This window comes from Vulpes vulpes, chromosome 14, assembly GCF_048418805.1.
Source record: "Vulpes vulpes isolate BD-2025 chromosome 14, VulVul3, whole genome shotgun sequence".
Classification (NCBI taxonomy): Eukaryota; Metazoa; Chordata; class Mammalia; order Carnivora; family Canidae; genus Vulpes; species Vulpes vulpes.
This window is the reverse complement of record NC_132793.1, coordinates 41,318,717-41,340,963: the sequence shown is the minus strand read 5'-3', so window position 1 is coordinate 41,340,963 and position 22,247 is coordinate 41,318,717. Positions and strand designations below refer to the sequence as shown.

Below are 22,247 nucleotides of genomic sequence, written 5' to 3'. Positions count from 1 at the left end.
AACCTTGGTTCTCAAGGTCACAACCATAATTACTTAGGTATTATCCCATAGTACACAAACAGAAATAACTGAATGACAACACTTACTTTACCAGCAGAAATTTGATTACTGAAAGTGCTTTAAGATTTCTTCACAGTTTTTTTCCCCACCATGGACTATATCCCACTACATTCTACAGTCAGATTTCAGTATACAGTCATGATTGGGATCATCTTGCACTGTGGTGCTGATGCACAGTTAGGTTCATTTGCTTCAGCTTTTCTGTTTTAGATCATTTCATTTTAACTTAATTTTAATTTTATTTTTAACACTGAACATATCACCTGCATTTCAAGCTTTTTTTTTTTTTTTTTTTTTTTTTTAAACATTGATGTGTTTAGACCACTTTAAAAAATAATCTTGTTTTTTGGGTATAAATTATTTTCATCATTCTAAAGATGATCTACAGATTCGGATATTTTTGTAGAAATCTAGCTTCTGTCTCTGTCTCCTCCACTTTTGTTTTTTTCTTTCCCCATAGTTGGCTGGCCTTTTGAAAAATAAGTAGGCTATCCTTTTTGTCTTTACGTAAAAGTGGTAGCATTTTAGGTAGATTTTTCTCCATTTTGCATTCCCCTTTTAACAATACACCCTGGCTACCACCCCCAGCAGTATATAGAGACCTTCTTCATTCTTTTTCAGTGACAGTCCACTCCACTGTGTAGATGCATGGTCATTTATTTTTGAGAACTATACTTCTTAAGAGTTCTGTGGATTTCCAATTCTGCTGTTTTCCAGGAACTGCAGTTTCTGAATGCTTATAGAGAGAAGGTGGTAGGAGAGGGCAGTGTCCTGGCTGCTTCTAAAAGCAGTACCTATTTGTGACCATTCATATCAGTTTTCTTCTTGGTTCTCATCCTGGGTGGAGGGAAAGTGTCTGTCTTTTTGTAACCAGGTAACAATCAATCAATCAATAAGTAAATAATTAAGTAAATAAGTAAAGAAAGGAAGAAAGAAGAGAAAGAAAAGGAAGCAAGCAAGCAAGCAGTGCTTTTTTCATGAGTCACACAGCCCTTCACAGTTTCTGTCATTTAATTTACACTCCTTTTTGGCTTGCAGTTAGAAATTCTTCCAGGTTTTGAGAACACATTATTTGTCAGTCTTAAGTTTTTTGATGGTGACATCTGTTTTATGTGTCTTTGTGTTTATATTAGTAAGGATTTGGGAGGAGTGGTATCACAGATTGTGCTTCAGATGCCATTTAAAAACAAACCCCCATATGTAAAAAGTAAATAAAACAAATGTTTTAAAAACAATCTTTTCTCTCCTAACTAGTACTGAATTATTTGTGTTGCAGGGAGAAGGACTTGGAAGCCAAATTCATTATTCAAATGGAGAAAAGCAAAACAACCATCACAAACTTAAAGGCAAGTAGCAACCTGGCCTTCCTCCATGAGCCTCGTTTGGTTTATTGTCAAAATGATTTGTTGGTAAATAAAACACGTCTACCATTCCTTACCCCTCCTCCTTACCCCTTACTCCTCCTCCTTAGTTCAACTAGCCACATAAACTTGCCTTTGGCTAGAGATTGTCCATGAGGCAAGAGGGTGGTGCTGTCTCCTCTCCTGTCCCCTGGTTTCATTTGATCTCAGAGCCCTTGTATGGGAACTCATAGGTTTAGCCCAGGCTCAGCATTGTTATCCTATATCCTGTGGAAGATCCTTAGCCTGGAAATTGGCTGCATTCTGTGAATCATAAGTAAACGTTGGCCCTAGATTTGTTTCCGTTCTTAATGAAAATAATCATGTTTTGTAAACTTTACAAGAGAAGCTTGTATTATTATTCAAAACGCAGGGGATGAAAGATTTTTAAAAAATGGATATATATTTTTTTTCCCCTGGAAGAGATCATTGACAAAAACAGAATTTTCTAGGATGGCATTTTCTTCCTTTTGCACTTAAAATATCCTGGTATTTTTCCTTGGTCAGTGAATTTGTTAAGGACTGCGAATACTTTTCACTTGTTGGGGTGGGGGCTGGATAAGAGTGTAAAATTAATAATAAATCATGTGCTTTATGGATGCAACCCCTCTGTCCTCTTATATTTTTCATTAACTTACAGGTTTGGGTTTCTGAGGCCTGCTGCTCTAAGGCCAAGTGCAGATCAATCTCTAGTTGGATTTCTGTTAATTTGTGGCTCAAGGGACTGGATACTTTGAAATCCAGTCTCAAAGTAGAGACACTTGATCTCCAGTGATAGAACCTGGGGAATGTTTCTATCTTCCAGTTGGGCCATGCTCTGGATAATTTGATAGGCTTCCTTTGCCTGAGGCAATCGCCAGTGGAATGTCTTCCTTTCTTCTCTGACCACAATCCTGGTACCTTCTAGCTCTGTCTGGCCCTACTGGCTTTCCCTCCTTTGACCTGCCACATCTCACATTTCTGCCAGTCATCACTTGACTATTGCTCCTGTTAATTACCTTTGCTTTGCTTTGCTTTGCTTCATGTCTGCATGCTCACAATACTTTGGTAAAAGTTTAATCACTAAAAAATTACATTTACTGAAATAGAAGAGACCCTTGCCTTTGGATGCATCTCTTTTTTGTGCATTATAGAATCTATTTTCCTTGATTACTCTGTTGCCCTTTCAGTTTTACAAACATTTCCTCATCTGATATAATAAAAACAGATGTCCAGATATTTAACATTTTAATAATAACCGTAGAAATCGTTTATTTATAGAATCTGAGTTATGTTGGAAAATATGCTTATTAAATTTTTTCAGCATGTATCCGGAGAACTGTGTGAAGCTTTGGTGGCTTATGATGATTTTTAAACATGGTTTTTGGTTCAGTTTAGGTATATAGCAAGGTAGACAAGACACATGCAAACGTCTGCAATAAACTCCTAATAGAGTATGTCCTGGGATAATCTAGCCTCCTGGAGGTGGCAGCAGTTACTTCTGGATGTAGTGCCCCAGGGCAGCTTCTTGGAAGAAGAAGCACCGGACCTGGAGTTTTCAGTGGGGCAGAAAAACTGCATGATTCTAGGGGGCTGTAGTCACATCACAGTCTATGTGATTAGCAGCCCCTAGAGTTCTGCAGATCCCGACTCTTGTGGTCTGGTGGAGGAAACAGTACAAGGTACTGATGCCAGAGAAAAAATAGGAGTCTGGTTGGAGTGTTGGGTTTATATAAGAGAATCATGATAAAAAGCCCAGAAAAGTATCCTTGGGTCATAGCATAGAGAGCCAGGATTGCTGGGAGGAGTTCAGGATTTATCATCTATCTGTCCATCTATCTAGGGGGAGATCAGGAGGGAGTAAATGCTTATCAGAGTGTAAGTATGAAAAATGGTGATCGCTGCATATTTCTTATGGGTTTTTCTTTTCTTGACTTGGATAGATCACTTAGCTCTCAGTGCTTTTTACATTGTTACGATAATCCTCTCCCTCTAGATACCAGAAGGAGGGACTGGGGACTCGGGAAGAGAACGGACCAAGACCTTCACCTATGACTTCTCTTTCTATTCTGCTGATATGAAAAGTCCAGATTATGTCTCACAAGAGATGGTATGAGAGCTTCATAATCTTTATTTTGATTTACTTCCATGTTGGGAAAAACTCTTTAAAATATCTTTTTTTTTTTAATAGTACTTCTGTAAAATTCACCTTTATCTTAATTAAGCCTGAGAAAAATTCAGTCTCTACAAAGTTTATTCTGTTTTTCACTTATGAGCATGATTATTATTATAATCATTTTTTTTTAAACTTGGACATGACTACTGTTTTGAAGGAGCTCTTCAAATAAAGCATTTTGAGGGTGCCACTTATATATTGCTAAGCCTGGCAAACAAGCCACTCAGCTCTGAGTCCTGCTGCAACAGAGGTTTAGGAGTAGATTTCAAACCCACAGTTCCCTGTGAGTAGATCATTATAGGATTCTAGAAAGAACAAAAAATTTTGTTCAGAATTTTTCTAGAATCTAGAATGTAGCTGGAATTTACTAAGGAAACCTATGCTATAGGCTTTTATGGTGTAAAATGTAGACATGACATGGGCACAGAACAGATCTAGAGATCCTCATAGGAAACCATTGCATGTTGACATTGCAGTGAGCGAGACAGTGGCATTTTCCTGGGACTACCTGGGTGTTTGAACAGAGCAGTTATTGGGAAGCATCACTGAGAGGAGAATTATGGGCTTCTTCTGGGCTTGTTAACAGCTTCTTTAAATATATTGCTTCAGGGCTGTGTGTGTTAAAACTAGGGTAAGAATTTCTGTCTTGCCTGGCCTGGGTTATAATCCATACAATGACCTCTTAAGGTGGTATTATTGTCTAGTTGCTTGCAACTTGTTGTGTCCATGTACCAGAATCACCACATTGCTTAGAATGTGTTAAAAATGCAAAATCTTGACCAATTTTGGACCTGCTGAATCAAACTGCATTTTTTTTTTTAGCAGGTTCCCAGGTGATTTGCACCCACCTCAACATTGGAGAACCACGGTTGGTTAGGAAATGTTTTGTGGAAGAGATTGGGTTTACTGAAGCAACATAAACGTTGGCATTAGGATAGACAACTTAGAGGAAGTGTTCAAAAGGAGAGGATTGGAGTGATTGTATCCAGAACATAGGGATTCAGCATCAGGGCAAAAATAGAAGGGATGACAGCAGTAAGAATGAGAGCCATAGAGAGAGAGGAGTTGCCTGATATGAAAGAGGGGCTGGCAATTAATGTTGCCTGAGTTTGTGTTGATGTCTAAGACTCTGCTTGGCACTCACATACCTTGTCTCACTGGATTCTCACAAGGCCAGATTTAACTTCAACACTGTTTTTCTTTGTCACAGAGACTCAACGGAGCTCAAGTACCTTGCTCAAGTCCATAGACATAATTGATTTAATAGTAGCAGAGTTGAGGTCCTGAGGTCAAGGTGTAGGGCAATGGAGATGCCACTGGAAGACCTTCAGGGCACAAGAGAAAACGTTTGGTTTGTTCTAAGTAATAGATGGCTAGGGCAAGCCCCATTCATGAATAAATGAACAAGTGAGTAGTGTTAAAAACCAAAATTCACAGTCAAGTAAATTTAAAGATCTAATTGGCTTTATTCATCAATTCATGATTCCTGCAGCATACCATCCAGCAAGTAGAAAGGAGTTTTGAAGAGCTGTACCAAATGGAAGGATTTTATAAGCAGAAATAGGGCCAGACAAGTAGCAGAAGAAAAGAAAGGATTGTTTCAGGGAAATGTAGAGGATCACCTCATCTTCCTTTAGGGGATGGAGAGGGCCTATGTTACAAATTACCTCATTGGTGCTGATGAGAGAATCCCTGACTGACCAGTTAAGACTACCTTTTTAGGGGAGGCTGAAATTGTGATTAAGTTAGGTATTGAACCCTGGTTTGGTGGCTTGGTCTGGCATAAGTGACTTCACTTGGGCCTGTAGTTTTCTTTTTAACAGCAGTGCGGGTGACTTTGCTGTTGAGGAAATGGATTAATCAGTGTTGGTAGCTGGGAGTATGGTGAGCAATAGAATGTTTTAGGTATTGGAATCCAGATTTTGGCTTTATTATCAGAATGGGAATGAAGTGGCTGGTGTGAGGGAATTTGTTAAGGGAAAAGCCGGTTCATTCTACAGTCTTCAGAATGTCTTCCACAGAGGATGGATAAAGAGCCTTGAGGGTTTCCACTGCTAACTTACCAATGAGCAGCAGGATTTTCTTTCTTATTTATCCTGAATCTGAAGCCTTTTGGAGAGAGAGGGCTCTGCTGAGGGAAAGTCCACAGTGGGAGGAGCAGAGGGGTGTGTGACAGCAAGGCTTGGCACACTGGAGATTCTCGGTAAACACTGCTGACAGAACTCGTTTACAGATGGTGGTTAATTTATGGGAACAGATGACATTTCCTGGTTCTACGAGAGTCAAGATCAGGGAAACAGTAACAAGGATAGCTTCTTTGGAAGTTAAAAATAAATACTCAAGCTTAAAAATAGTTTTAGTTTGTGAAAAGTTTCTAACCGATAGGGATAATTTCCATGCTTCAGGTGGATGTGGAGCATCTCTTCTCAGGTGTTTTGGGCTTTGCAGCTTTGTTTTTATAGTTATATATAAATAACTTGACGTTGTTCCATTAAATTAGAAAACTAAAAAAGCCTGGAGTTGTGTTGGTAAATACTACTTTCTAGCAGAATCACATTAATGAAATCAGCTTAGGTACAGGAAAAAACCTATTTTTTTTTAAAAAACGCTCTGTAAAAGAGAAGGGTGATCTTCCCTCACCCCAGTGTTAAAAAACAAAAAAGTTTCAGTTTCGACTATTGATTAAAGTTTTCATGCTGCCGTGACTGGCACAGGATTTGAGCTGTCAGGTTGCATCCCTGCTATAAACAGGAAAACTCAAGCTTCGCATAATGGTGGTTTTCTCCTCCTTCTCATCTAAATATAAAGGCATCTTGAGAAAATATATTATGCCTATTAGTATAGTTCAACTCAAGTTTCCCTTACTTTTAAACAAATGCCAAATAAGGCCAGTAATATTTCTTTCTTACAAATTAATTTTAGATTTAGAAAAAAAAAACTGCACTGAGCATTTAAAGTCTATACTCATATAAATTAAAGACCATTAAATAAGGTCTGATTTTCCTCATGGTTCAAAACTCCAGAGGGAGGCCTTGCTGTCGTCACACAACCTGTTCCTTGATTCAATCCTGGAGAAACTTGAAACCTACTATCTACCAGTTGACAGGCAGGATGGGTGAGTCTTTTGTTTTCAGAGTGCCCTCTTGTGGGCAGTTTCCCTCAAGTGAGGCCCCGTGGTGCCTTGGATGACCCTGGAGATGAGCTTGAAAATCTGTGCTCAGACAAGCAGCAAGGTGGATTTTGGCTCACCTGGCCTGGTGAGGACCTCAGCAGGGTTTTGATGCCAACGTGGGAGTGCAGGACCTCACAAAGCAGCCCCTCTCTCCCCACCTTGCTTTGATGGATGTTGATAAAGAAGTGCTTCCTAGGAGCCGCAGCGGGCCTGGCCCGGCTCTCAGCACCTCCAGACCTGCATATTCTAGGCCTGTTTTGCAGTAATGTCCGCCAGCCCCCCCCCCACCCCCCCCCCCCCCCATCCCCCCGCCAGGCCTCCAAGTCTGTCAGAGAACTCCAGTTCAATTAGCTTTCTGGAAAGATAGGTAATAGTAAAATGATGGATGGGATTTTAACCCTGGGAAAGAGTTTTATTTTGAAAACTTTTGGGTTTGGTTTAAATATATTTGCTATGACTTTGCTTTAGCCTCGGATAAAGGTATTATAGAAGATCTTTCTTTTATTCTTTGGGAACTTAATATAAAGCTGTTCTTCCTATCCAGTGGCACCTTGTGACATGGTAAAAATGATAGATGACTTTTATTTTTTGTGTAATCAGAATTGAAGAAATATTTAGTTTTTCCTCATGTTCCATATACAGGGGTGAAAACTAACCTAGGATGGGTGGTCTGGAACCATGCATCTCCTTGGGATTCCTGGCTGGCTGCTTCTTCAGTTTGTGGGACAAGGTCCTTTCAAGGAAGGCTGGACCTCATGGCTGATGTCAAGGATGTGGGAAGAAGCCACATAATGATAAAGTCTTTAGAAGCAAAGGCCTTGGGGTCAGAAGTACCTAGTGCAAATCCCAACTCTGCTGCTTACTGTGTACACTCATCTAACTCTCTACCTGAAAAATAGATCTAAGTGATGCTACTGATCCAGTAGCATTTTATGAAGACTAATACGTGAGCACAGTGTGATCTGCTGTCATAGTTGAGAATTGAGTAAGTTATCAGAATTTGAGAATAGGACTAGAAAATATCCCCTCTTAAAGCTGAAGTGGATACAAATTAACAGCATGAATGAGACTGGTCATTTTGGAAGTGACTCCATTGAAATGATACTTTGTGAATTTTTGATGGAGAAAGTGATAAAGTTGAAGCAAGATGGCAGCAAGATGGTGCCTGAAGAAAGCTGAAGTCTGGGTGGCTGTCTTTTTATTTTGTCCTTGGTTGACAGGCTGTGTTACTAACAGGGATGGATTCGTGGAGCCAAGATTGAGAGAGCCAGTGTTTATCGGCCCTGTCTAGGGGTGGCTGGAGGGTTTAGATCTCTGCAGGGGAGATACAGGGTCTCAAGTTTAGCTAACTCAGTATCACTTACAGAGACTGAACACTTCTGAGGGGTTAATGAGGCTCCCACCTTGGACTGTGGTAACTCCGCAGTGCAGTGCCTCACCTCTTCCTGGCTCTGACTGAGAACTTGGTCACACTGCCTTGTAACATCTCTTCAGCTGCTGATGTGCCTCATTTTTGAAGCAGTGAGGAGTTTTACATGCCCATAATGTATGTGTCTGTTGATCTAAGAAGGCAGGAGGCAACGTGAAGGCTTGGGAGTTTGGAAAGCTTTTGTTGGTCCTCTTCCCAACTGTGTGTACCTAGGATGGCCACACATCTCATTTGGCCTCATTTATATCAGCCGTCTGGGTGAAGTATTTGTCCTTCACCATCTTTTATTCCCCAGAGTGTCCCACTGCAATTACGTGGTGTGGCAGACATGGACTCAGGCCCTTGGAGATACAACACCAAGCCCCACACAGCTCACCTCCCTGCTGTCTCGATCCTAGCCAGATATTGAGATAGGAAAAAACGTCTGGCCTCTGACTCGGGGGATCCAGTCATCCCAGCCTCATTCACACCCACCCATCAGCTCTCAGAGAACCTTCTGAGACTTCGATAAATAGCTGAACCCTTAAAATGACAGCATTGATTTGACATGGTATGGGCAATAACTTCTGGCTGCTGTGATTTTTAGGTTTTGAATATTTAGTTTCTGGAAACTCTGATAGAATGAATAACTTTATATGTTTATTTAATTCTGGAATGATAAATCAGCATGCTTTAAAATCATCTTTGCTTCTTAGACATGATTGTCACTTTACCTTGTTTACATTTTTATATTGCAGGAGTTTTTTGTTAAGTAGTAAAAAGGATGGGGTTGCTTTTTGCTTCCTTAAGTTTCCTTTTGATTAAAAACTTGGGTACATACATATTCTGTTGTTGATAGTTCTGCGATGATTTATTTATATGGTATAATCCTTATAGGACGAAAGTAACGTTCAAGAATATTGTCAATACTGGGATCCCTGGGTGGCGCAGCGGTTTGGTGCCTGCCTTTGGCCCAGGGCGCGGTCCTGGAGACCTGAGATCGAATCCCACGTCGGGCTCCCGGTGCATGGAGCCTGCTTCTCCCTCTGCCTGTGTCTCTGCCTCTCTCTCTCTCACTGTGTGCCTATCATAAAAAAAAAAAAAAAAAAAAGAATATCGTCAATACTGAAGGGGATTTTATTAAAATCTATGGTAATTGTGTCTTTTGTGTTTTTTTTTATTCTGCTTTCAGGTTTTTAAAACCCTTGGCACAGATGTCGTGAAGTCTGCATTTGAAGGTTATAATGCTTGTGTCTTTGCGTATGGACAAACTGGATCGGGAAAGTCCTACACTATGATGGGAAATTCTGTACGTTGTTTTACACTGTGGGGAGAAAATTTCTCATTATCTCTCTTTGGACTGATGGAATTATCTCTTTTATCTAGTTGGTCTGTACTAACTTGCTTTTCATGTTCTGATCATTCTTTAGCAATAAGATAAAACTCAGTAATAAGTTGGACTAAATTTCCTTTGAGAGATTTTAAATTAGAAATAGTTTTAAGTTTATAAGCATGAATAATGGATGCAAGTCTCAGTTCATTTTCTGCTTTTAAAGGCTTTATAATCTTATCAAAAAGTATGCTGGGCCCACAAGTAATTTATTCTTCTTTTCTGCCAACACAACAGTTTGAATAAAATTACTGAACTCTGTTCTCTTTAAAATTATTCAAAACATATTTTCCTCAAGAGAAATGTAAAAAAAAAAAAAAAAATCCCTCTGGTGGAAAGGTGCTCTATAACTCTAGCATATACATAAAAAGAGAATTACACTGTTTGCATAAAGTCTATAACATAGAGTATGGAGTATGTAGAGTAGCATGGTTATGGAGTATGTAGAGTTTAGTTAGTTACACCATAGAAACTAACAGACATTAAAGTTACACTTGCCCCAAAATATGGAGCAGTAAAGACATTATTGCAGGAGCCTTATCTCGTTCTGTGTTTTCTTGAGATCTAGATAGTGCTTGTGTGTTTGACTTATGTCTAGTGAAAACTCTCTTCACTGCCTGTCAGACCTGTGGCCTGTTCTGGATGTGGAGGAACCAGCAGGGGGTCACAGGTCTTCCTGCTGGCCTGCACAGTGGAGTCTTTAATGCCTAAGGTTTGGTGGTTCATGGAAGTAGTAGTAGCGCATTAAAGGGGTTGGGGTCTTTCCAGATGGAAGCATTTGAGTGCTTGGGACCTGGCTTCTTAAATTCAGGCTTTTCCTTTACAGGAGAAGTAGATAAATGCCATGCTGCAAATCCTTAATCCTCAATGCTGAGCAGTGTGGGAGACTACATAGGAGAGCAAGCAGTTAGTTTCAGGAGTTTGATATTTCCTTTTATCATTACTTCTCCCTTCCTAGTTTTCCACTGTGCCTTTGCCAAAAAAAAAAAAAGTCTTCTCTAAAAATGAAATTTGCATGTTGATCCCTCTAGTAGCTCTTTTATGTAAGTTAAACATTCATAAAGCACTCCTAAATTACACCTGTTTTTCTCTGACCTTGTAGTTGAGCACCATTTGGGTCTTTTTTTTTTTTCTTTTTAAAGGCACAGCAAAAAAATATAATGAAAAGCCCAATTTTCCTTGATAAGAATTGGTACCAATTTAATGAAAAAATTTCTTAATGTTGTGATTATATTTTTTTTTGAGGTGGGGATGTTGAGTGAAGGTAGGGAGGCTCTTCAAATGAATACGCTGAAGCTCTGAAGTTTTGGTTTCCTAAGAAGAACATTTGGCCTCATCTTTAACATTGTTCTGAGCTTCATCAGCTTGTTAATGCCAGCTGAACATGAGTACTCCTGAAGATGCCCATGTCGCATAATATGTATTAACATCTGTCTAGGAAGGCCAGTGTTGGGATTAGTGCATCAAAGGAGGGATATAATATATGTTTCAGTGTGATCCTATCACCTAAGGGTTAAGGCAGTTATCAGCTACTTTGAGTGCTTACCAAGGTCTCTTAGGTGTTTTTCTTCTCAGTGTATATTTCACCTTCTTTGATCATCTGACTTGATCAGATTTTCCACATTTATTCTACAGCTGTAGACCATCTTGTTTGAAAGTTAAGGAATAGATCTTCTATGCTTTCAAGTCAGGATTTAATTAACAGCTGATAATTGTATATGACCAGAGACCTAGCATGTAAAAGTTAGAAAGCTCCCCCCTCTTATTTCAGAGGCGAGGAAGCAGTTCTGAGGGGGTAAATGGTGTATCTGGGGTCCTTTGGTGGTAGGCTTGGGTTTGACATGCAGGCCCCTTGAGTAAATCCATTCTGGCAAATTGCAAATTCAGCCATTGGTTGGTTTTATTTCAAGTGACAGCTGTGGCATTCCTCCTTCCCACTGCAGGGCGATTCTGGCTTAATACCTCGGATCTGTGAAGGGCTCTTTAGTCGTATAAATGAAACCACCAGATGGGATGAAGCATCTTTTCGAACTGAAGTCAGGTAGGACGTGGGACCTGGTAAGGTAACTGAATGTGTGAGCTCGGTTGGAGCTTCTCTCCAGGCACGAGGAGTAGATAAAGGATAAAGCCTTTGGATACTTGAAGGAAGAATCTGCCTTTTCCCCTCCTGTACTATCATAGAAAGAAGTGAAGCTTGAAATATGTCTGTTTTCAGTGACTTGGGTGCAATTTGGATTAGGATTTGGGAGGCTAGCAGAAATAATCCTGTTTGGTCAGAAACTCTGACAGAGGATGTTTATTTCAAATAGAGTGAGCTTTTGACATTTAAGTGTATATACCCCACTGGCCTTATTCTTTGATCTGAATAAGGTTTGTGTTATTCTTTGTGTTGGTAGAATCACTATACATCTAATCCTTAAATAAATCTCAATGGTTGAGGGTTTTTTTTTCTTCATTGAAGGGACTAACGTGACAATCAGAAGTCCTTAGAGCTGCTTGACCTTTTAGTGGCTGTGAGGTCTTGGACAAGTCATTTAAAAAACTATTCCCCTTTATTATTAACCTGTAAAATGGGAATAATAGTAGTACCTGCCTCTGGGCTATTGAAGGAATTAAATGAAGTAATCCACTTACCTGCTAAGCATAGTACCTGATAAATAGTTATCACACAAAAACATGTTGCTGCTGTTACTGTTTTGTTGTTATTCATGTCTAAAATCATCTTACTGAATTCAATCCTATTTAAAATTTTTAGCTACTTGGAAATTTATAATGAACGTGTGAGAGACCTACTTAGGCGGAAGTCATCCAAAACTTTCAATTTAAGAGTCCGAGAGCACCCAAAAGAAGGACCTTATGTTGAAGGTAAGAGTGAATATTTCACAGCTCTGTTCTTGGAAATTGGTGTTAAAAACAGTAGTTTCAGGGGAAAAATGTAAAACAATGGTGAGATGTAAACAGTTTATCTTGGGCATTTTATTATAGTAAAAATGACGTGCTGTCACTACAGGTGTCACTAGTATAAATTTATATTTCACTGGGCATCCACTGATTTTATGGGCTTGCCAATAGATTTCCTCTGGCTTTCAGAATAAGAACTCTTTGGAAATTTGTTTTCCAATATTCTCAGGCAACATAAGTGACCCTACAAGGTGTCTCTTTAAATGATACTGCATCTTAGTGGTATATTTTTACTGATCTTAGCGGTAGCTTATGACCATAAGGAGATTCTAAGACCTCTCACCTTGTGAGAAGAACATTGACAGTTTCATGTGCTGTGGTCCTTAGCATTTGTGTTGTGATAACACTAGCTATGTCACAATCACTTGTGAAGAATGTCACAAGTAATGCTGGGTAAAGGACTGGCCCTTGCTAATTATTTATAAATAGGCTAGGTTTAAGGCTATCTTGATAATGAAGCTCCTCTTAGCTTACTCACGTAGGTAGCTAAGTTGTGGCTGCCTGTTGGAATCACACACAGAAATGTGCTTTCCTGTGGCTGTTGTCCTTCATCTCTGTCTTGTTGGAGGCAAGGCTGAGAACTGGTCCTGGGCTTAAAAACGTGTTCCTATTTTGGTTGTCTTTTTCACCTAGTGTTATCAGGTGGACTAACAGGACTCTGTGTATTTTATTAAATTTCCAATTGAAATTTCTCCTTTTATGCCCAAAGTAAATTGTATAACTATGTATTTGTTTTGTGGAGCGTGGAATAGCTATTATTGTTAATAGCTTTTAGGCTAACTGTGCCTTCATGCTTCCCTTTAATTGTCTTATCAGATGTTAAAGCATATTATAAAGCTGGTTTATGAAGAGACAGAATAATCAAACAGGGGAAACATCCGGAATCTGATGTAGATACTTATGGGGATTTAGTTTCTAATAAATCTGATATTCAAACATTGGAGGAATATTGGTTGTTAAGCTGTCTGGGAGGAAACAAAAAGAGTAAATTGGTAGCATAGCTCCATTTTTATACCAGGATAAATGGCAGATGGAACAAAGATTTTATTTTATTTTAATTTTTTAAAAAGATTTTATTGATTTATTTGAGAGAGAGAGAGAGAACATGCACAAGCAGGGGAGGGGGCAGAGAGAGAGGGAGAAGCAGACTCCCGGCTGAGCAGAGAGCCCAACAATGCAGGGCTGGATCCTAGGACCCCAAGATCACACCTTGAGCCAAAGGCAGACACTCAACCACTGAACCACCCAGGTGTCCCTGGAGGAGGGAAGTTTTTAAAAAATTACTTAAAACTCAGGAACCATGGAATGAAAGTGTTAAATTTGAAGTGGTAAAAAAATAAAATTTGGCAGAAACCCCATCAACAAAGGAAAAAGACAACTTACAAAGTAGGGAAAGTCTTTTCAATCCAAGTTTCAGACAGATGACTAGTTTCCCTCATATATAAAGAGATCATGTAACTCAGTAGGGACAGATTCAACAACCAAGTAGAAAAACAAACACAGATGTGAATAGATTGCTCACAGAAATAGGAATGCGGATGGTTTTTAAATGGAGGAAAGATGCTCAGCCTCACTCATACTCAGAGAAAAGCAAAATAAAAAAGTCTTAAAAGATAACATTTATTACCTATCCCTGATAGATGTAAGCAAGCCTGATAAGACAGTGTTAAGACATAGGTAGTCTTATACATAGTTACTGCTGGGTATAAATTGCCTCTTAGGACAATTTTGCAATATCCACCAAAATTTCAAATGTGCTTTGATCTAGCACTTGGGCCTCTTAAGAATTTATTCTGGAGAAATATTCACAATATTTGAAAAGAGTATGTACAAGATTATTTATAGCAGTGTTACATATATTTGGAACAAAATGTAAGCAAGCATCTATAGTCTCAACAGGAGACTGGCTAAATTGGTTATGGTCCCTGCATACAATTGAAGGCTCTACAGCCATAAACTTGAGTGAGGAATTACCTTCACTGATATTCTTTAGCATATTGTTACATAGAAAAAAGCAGGATATAAAACAATGTTTATGGTATGCTGCCATGTTTGAAAGGGAAAATAAGATGGCTTTATATATATATATATATGTATTGGCTGCATCTGTATGGGTTATTTCTAGAAGGGTGTGGAGTAACTAACTCCATTGGGTTGCCTGACAGAGGGCAAGTGGGGAGTGGGTCTTAGAATAGGGGTCGGGGGAGACCCCTTTACAGGAGACCCCTTTTCACAGTATACCTTTTGTAGCCTTCGATTTTAGAACCATATAAATGTTCCTCAAAAATGAATAAAAAGTTTTTTTTAAAGGATTAGAAAAATGCTCTCTGGTTTTGCATGAAGCTAGTGATTACATTTCCTGTGCTATGACTGATCCTCACAAGGTTGACGATAATAGCTAACACTTACCATAAATACCCTATGTGATAGGTGTGCATTATCAGAGGCGACTGAGGTTCAGTGAGGTTAAGTGACTTGCACATAACCATGTATGTCCACCAGTAAGCAGCAGACTGGGACTTGATCCCAGACAGCCCAGCCTTCAAGTCCATGTTATAAACTACCACACTGTAGGAACAAATAAGATCTTTAAATAAGTCAACAGATCTGTACAGTTTTGTGTTCTTTCACAAAGGTCAGTTTCTTCCTCTCTTAACGAGATTAACGAGATTTTCTAACTCCTTCTTCCTTTCCCTGCCACCCAGATTTATCGAAACATTTAGTACAGAATTATGGTGATGTAGAAGAACTTATGGATGCAGGAAATATCAATCGAACCACAGCAGCGACTGGGATGAATGACGTCAGTAGCAGGTCTCATGCCATCTTCACCATCAAGTTCACTCAGGTGAGGGCAGCTGTGGGGCTGGCTGGCTCCATCCCCAAGGTCTTTACTTGATGATTAGCACCAGTTGAGGACTGATCATTGTTGAACCAGGAATGGCAGCAGGCAAGGGTGAGTGCTTGTCATTTCCTTGTTAATTAGAGTTGAACATGCGCTGTGTGCAGAATTTCTCTGTGGTAACGGTCACAGTCATATGAGATGTCCAGGTGTGTACCCTTAAGAAATACTTAGCAGGCCTCAACCCTGTTCTAGACATTAAAAAAAGATCCAAAAAACAACCACTTGCCTGTGCATAATTAAGCAAAAGTTTTCATTGTTGCGAGCTCTGTGGGAGATAATAGATTGCCAAGTCAGACCAGTGGGGGGCCCAGGTGAGTAACTCATTGTAGTTCATTATCGCTCCATGGCACTCACCCAAAAATGTTGATTAGGATTATGAGAATAATATTAAAGGGCAACCAGCGTTTTTAAGTACTGATGTAAGAACTCATTCTGATCAGGAGGTGGAGAGCATTTTGAAAATGTGTGGCAATCATTGAGGGTAAGAATTTTAAGACCTAGGCCAGTAGCACAGATGAATGCAAACATGTGCATACAGAGTGTCCTCTTGGGACTTAAATGTGTGTTAGGAGTTTGGGGATATCCTGGCCTATATTAACCATTGAACATACCAGATACAAAAAGATAGCATTTTATTAAGGAGGGGGATCACAGAGCAAAGAAAAATTTAAAAATTCTCAAAGGTCAATCAGAACAAATCCCAATAAATGCTCCGCATCTTTACCTTTTGTTAGATTTTTGCTTTTTGATTTACTGTAGCCTATTGGATTTTCTCCTTTTTGGTTAATGTAGATTAGGGTGTGGCCATCCCTCCATCCCTACTTTCTAAGAAGCTTACATATCTACTATCAAAGTATGGTAATTTCTTTTTGACATTTTGGTTCAGACTGTTAAACAAAGGTTAAAGGCCTTTTTTGGGAAGGTAAAATTTTGGTAGAATTCAGAATCAAGGAATACATTATTTAAGTTTTTCAATTTTTTATAATTAATGAAACAAGTTTTACTATTGAATAATGATCAGATTTCTTTTACATAACTGTCTACATTTATCATCTTTTGGAGAGACCATAGATGAGAACAAAACTAATTATTTGTTTACTTATATTTTCTTTGCGAATACCCTCAACGACTTGTGTCCTGTTCTACCACAGTCAAAATCAGTAAGCCTTTTTTGGGAACAACCAAGTGATTGGAGTAATGGTACAGTTCTTCAGAAAGTTTAAGAATCACATATGGTAGACTTCTGTTATATTCAGTTTCATTTGGAAGTTTCTATAATCAGTAAGGTGGCCAACGGGACAACAAAATTAAAAAAAGAAAAAATAACAAATCCTACCCTGAGAGATCATAGTGAGGAGTAGAAAATAATTAGGATCTGTATCACAGACAACATCAGGGCTCTGTACACCTCTTCAATTTTGCTTTTATGTTTTGCTACAGGCAAAATTTGATTCTGAAATGCCGTGTGAAACCGTGAGTAAGATCCACCTAGTTGATCTTGCTGGAAGTGAGCGCGCGGATGCTACGGGTGCCACGGGGGTTAGACTAAAGGAAGGAGGGAATATTAACAAATCCCTCGTGACTCTGGGAAATGTCATTTCTGCCTTAGGTGGGTTTCTGTGTGTTCCCCGCCACCTCCTACTCTTTACGATATTGTAGTAGCACGAAACAATTATGTTTAATGTTTGTGTTACAGACCGGGTTTATAGCCTCAAGGTTTTCAGAAGCCAAATTAGAGAAAAAAACTTCACTAGTTGTTTTGTTTTTGTTTTTCTTCCCTCCCGTGCAGCTGATTTATCTCAGGATGTGGCAAACCCTCTTGGGAAGAAGAAGCAAGTTTTTGTGCCTTACAGGGATTCTGTTTTGACTTGGTTGTTGAAAGATAGCCTTGGTGGGAACTCTAAAACCATCATGATTGCCAGTAAGAATTCCAAGTTCTTTTCCTCAGCATACAGTGTTTTATAGGAACTAACTATAGACCTGGAAGTTTAAAATGTCTCATTAGGAAATAATACCTTTTTTTAAATCTTAAAAAAATAATTTTTCTATCTTGGAGAAAATCACTGTGATCTCATCTACACTCTCATATTATTAAGTCTCTTTCCCGTTTCCTAGTTGGATAAACTTGTCATGTGTTGTGCAAGCTGGGATACATGCACAATGACTCCTACCCTTTCTTTGCACAAAGTACAAGACAGAAACTTTTCATTCCATGAACTCACAGGAGAAAATCATTGCAGGAACATAAAGTGAAAACAATCTACCTTTTGTTTTTCTGTTCTAAAGCAGTATATGTGGAATTTAAAATGAGGAATTGAGAGGAAAAGTAACAATGCACATAAATAATGAGAGCAGTACTCTACTATGTTGCTGCATTTTTACTAACTGGAAGAATGTAGCAGAGAAGAAAAATGTGCAGAGGGGAGAAATTCGCTTGGGGGAACTCAGAAAGTTTTAACCTCACTTTCTCTTGCCCTTTCTCCCCTTTCCTTCCCATGTTTGCATCTCCCCTGCTCCCCAGACCTTGCATTAATGCTGGAGAAAAGGGATCTGTCCTGGGGTATGCACCCCAGATGCAATTATCTAGTTACCTGAGCCCTACAGGCTGTGGTGGTGGAGGGGGATGCCATTAACCAAAGCTTTAGGAGGAAAAGCATTCACTGACCTACTGACTCTTGAAAAAATGATCATGCTCTGGATTTTTGTGGATGGTAGACTTCGCCAAAATTTTTGAAAGTATTTTAATATCTGTGTAATATTAAGAAGTACAGATAATCTTGAAATCTTCTTCTTTGTGTGTCTTCAACAGAGAGACTCCTTAAAGTATGGTGGAGTATCTCATATCTCATTTGAGAGTTGGTTAGGTAGTTAGCTGATTCTAGACTTAAGAGGAGCAAAATGACATTTAATTTGGTATAGTGAGCACCTTTCCTATTAATCTTAGATAATTTTTAATATTCATTACTGTGGTAATGAATATTTAGTCTATCCAATGACCTGAGGTTAATCTTACTTTTAAATTACAAACCAACTTTGTGTTAAATGAAACACGGAGTGCTGGATAAATTATTTTTTGAATTCATTCTTCACAGCTATTTCACCTGCTGATGTCAATTATGGAGAAACCCTAAGTACTCTTCGCTATGCAAATAGAGCCAAAAACATCATCAACAAGCCTACTATTAATGAGGATGCCAACGTCAAACTCATCCGTGAGCTGCGTGCTGAAATAGCCAGACTCAAAACACTGCTTGCTCAAGGCAATCAGGTTGGGTTTTTCTGAGATTTATAGATAATTTTCTTTGAGTAATGATACCTATTTATAGATCTTAATGAGACAATTATCTCACTCGTTGTATTGACTTGAGTAAATAAGTGCTAAGTAAAGCTTTGAATGAGTTAGCCAGTCTTTCCTTTACATTACCCTCCCATTGGCCTTTGCATTCATTATGTGCTCTGTGTGGAAGATTTTATCCACTAAACCTGAAATGATTAACTATCTAATAGTTATCAATTATGGATGGAAATTTAGCATGCAATAGGATTAGCGGCATAATCTCCATTAGTGGAAGGAAATTGAAGTGCTTGGAGTAATATTTAAGATTCTACCCATGCATTTTATGACTTGAAAGTGTATTTTACAGAATGAAAGACTTGAAGACTTTTCTGAATCTATTTTGCATTGTCCATTACAGAGGTGGTTATGGTGATACAGTTGGCACATGTGGAATGCCTATGGCTGGCTGAGATGATGTCCCTGAGACCTTGCTTGAATGTCAAAACAGTCTCACTTCAGGGTCTTTCAGGATTCTAGTGAAGGGGCTTTGTTCTTATGTTTTCTTCGCAGTAAACTTATCTGCATAGTGTACATACAGAGTTACATTTTGTGATGAACAGTGTGAATTAGATCCTGATAGGTTTTAGGTACTGTTGTGAAGAAAGGCTACCCTTGAAAGAAAATCAGGGATAGCCTTTTTAAAATATTTGTCTTAGATTCAAGTTAGGAATAAACAAAGATATGTTTCTTCTCATTTTCTTAACCCATAATGGGTGTAAGTGTATCATTTAAAAAAATGCTTTTCTTTAAATGTAGTGTGCTCTCGCTAGAGCAGCTTTTCATCTAGGAATATAGGCCCTTGAAGTCCTTGGCATACCATAAATGGTTTGATCATGAAACTGTCAGCGGAATGAAAACCTCACTGAGGTTCCTGTATTCTGAAATACACCTGACAGTTCTTTCCTGTAAGATGGCAGACAGTAGTTGAATAGGAATTGTTCATTGCACTTAGAAATGTCTCCATGTATATTTTACATTTTGATGTAGACCTTTCCTGTGTGTGAAAGGAAGTTGCCAGAATGAATAGTCTAGCTGTGTGTGATGTTGTCAGCCTCCTCTAACTTATTACATGAATCACAATAGCCATTTTAATTTGTACACCATGTTCTTGGGATCTTTTTTTCAGTGTTAGTAAAATGTTACTTATTTGAGGTGAACGTTTAAGGGTGATTTGATAGCATCACCCAGACTACATGTGAAGAAAGTATTTGGAAAATTCTTGGTCCAAGTTGTTGTACCTAATGATTTACTAAGTTATGGAAATGAAAGAAAAGAAAATCAGCCTTTTAAAATTAAACTGAGGAAATCCTTGAAGGCAGCCTTATCGTATAGACATAAAACTTTATTAAAACTTGTACATATTCTATCTGAATAATGTCTTCAGAGGTATTGTGTGTGCCAATTGCCTTTTATCTTTTTTCATGACCAAAGGCCATGCTGTAATTAAAGGAATATTTTTGTTGCTGTAGTTTTGAGGGTGAGGATAGAAAAGATAGTTAAGTCTATTTTAGAATCGTTGAAGATAAAATCCTTTGATAAACTTAATACATTATATAATAAAATAGGAGTACCAAGTTAAAATAATTTATCATAGTATGAAACTATAAATTGTTGTCAAACAACACAGACTTATCCTAAATTAATTAAATTTGTGATGCTCAGTAAAATAAGCAGGTGTTCTTAAGTGCCCATTAAAAATCTCTGTATAATTTTTTTTTTTTGATAACGTTGCTCTATTCCTACAGTATTCCAAGTGTTACCATGGTTCATTGAGAATGTCATTCAAATCAAAGTTCCATTATTTGCTTAAGGACAGCTAAATAAAAATCAACTACTCCTTTTATTAAGGTTATGTATTTATTTACCAGGGAAGAATGTCAAGTGCATCAGAGTTTCAAAAGCACAATGTAAAAATACAACTCAAGAATTTAACATGTATTTGCTTCTCCTACTACATAGAGATATACAGATGTATGTGTAGCAGTTTGCATATATATATGTGTGTGTGTGTGTGTGTGTGTGTATGAACTCTTTATTGAAGGATTGTATATGTACAGGAAAATTACATATTGTAAGTTATACAGATCAGTGATTTTCACAAGATGAATCCATCCATCTAACCTGCACCGACATGAAGGAACAGACATTACCAGCACCCTGGAAGACCCTCTTGATGTTCCTTTTCAGACATTACCTGCCATTTCCTTCAAGAGGAACCATCACTCTGACTTCTGAGGGCACAGATTAGGTTTTCGTGTTGCTTATTTTTGTTCTTTATATAAATGGAATCATGTAGTCTATATTCTTTCAACTTCATTTCTTTCAGCGTTGTGTTTGTGAGATTGATCCATATTGTTGAATATTGTAGATCCATTCATTCTCACTGCTGTACCATATTCTACCTTATACATAGGTCCCTGCTCATTTAGCCATTCTCATTTTGATGGGAATTTGGGGAGTTTCCTTTTTGGAGCTATTAGGCTGCTGTTGACTCTCTTCTACATGTCTTTTAGTGAACATACTAGTTTCATACCTAAATGTGGAGTTGGTGGTCAGAAGGTGTACATAGGCTCAGTTTTAGTAAATACTGCCAAACTTTTTTAAGGCGTCTCCACCAATTTATTTTCTACCACCAGTATATGAAAGTGCCAGTTCTAGTGCTTCAGGTTCCCATCCACACAAAGGGAATTGTCCACTTTTCCTTGTAATCATCTGATGGGTGCGTAGTTGTGCTATAGAAGGATTGTAATTTGCACTTCTCAGATGAGTAATGAAGTCGAGCATTTTGATAGCTTGTCTTTTCAGATGTTCTCTTTTGTTATATTTAAAGCATATTTTCAGACTTCTGCTTTGACTCTGGCCGAGGGAATGTCTGTGAACTCCTTTTCTCTTGAATGTATCCAGAGAGGAGAAAATTAAACAACACAGACATGAAATAAGCCAGAAAAGTCAGGAAGCCAAGAAAGCAGAATGAATTTCTCATTTGTGTGGCTGGAGTCATGGAGAAACTTTAAATGATAGGTAGATAATAGAAATATCTTCATGTGCAGACTTTTAAGATAGACAAATCTCTGAGAGGGTCACAGATTAAGATTGTTACGTGATGTTTGTCTAAGACTGAGCACCGGCCTACTAGGTAATTCAAAGGGGAAGGAAGGTAGTACAAAAACAGCATTATGTTGCTTTTATATTTAATGTATATTATGTATAACTAAAAACACTTTATTACAGCAAAGAGTACAGTTCATAATTAAAATGAAACATGCTGTCGGCTTTTATAAAAGAAAAAAACCCAACAAAAACACTATAGGAAATAGCAGGAGACAGAGCCAAACATATTTGCCACAGGGAACCATAACTCTTCTCATTTCATGAGCGCTCACATAGACCAAGGTAAGGAAGGACATAGCATGTTTTCATGACACCTTGAAAATTTGCTCTGATCAGTACAAATTTGGA

At 38.4% G+C, this 22,247-nt stretch overlaps 1 protein-coding gene across 35 annotated transcripts in view; it reads left to right on the top strand.

Annotated features, from left to right (window-relative positions):
* Positions 1–22,247, top strand: part of LOC112922739 (kinesin-like protein KIF16B) — a 314,279-nt gene that overhangs the window by 43,037 nt on the left and 248,995 nt on the right. For all 35 annotated transcript variants that reach the window (XM_072736435.1, XM_072736422.1, XM_072736421.1 and 32 more), the window contains 9 exons: positions 1,337–1,406; positions 3,436–3,549; positions 9,388–9,504; positions 11,529–11,626; positions 12,341–12,450; positions 15,252–15,394; positions 16,892–17,060; positions 17,241–17,372; positions 18,544–18,719. In XM_072736435.1, coding sequence (XP_072592536.1) covers positions 1,337–1,406; positions 3,436–3,549; positions 9,388–9,504; positions 11,529–11,626; positions 12,341–12,450; positions 15,252–15,394; positions 16,892–17,060; positions 17,241–17,372; positions 18,544–18,719 — 1,129 coding nt within the window. The remainder of the gene's footprint in view (positions 1–1,336; positions 1,407–3,435; positions 3,550–9,387; positions 9,505–11,528; positions 11,627–12,340; positions 12,451–15,251; positions 15,395–16,891; positions 17,061–17,240; positions 17,373–18,543; positions 18,720–22,247) is intronic.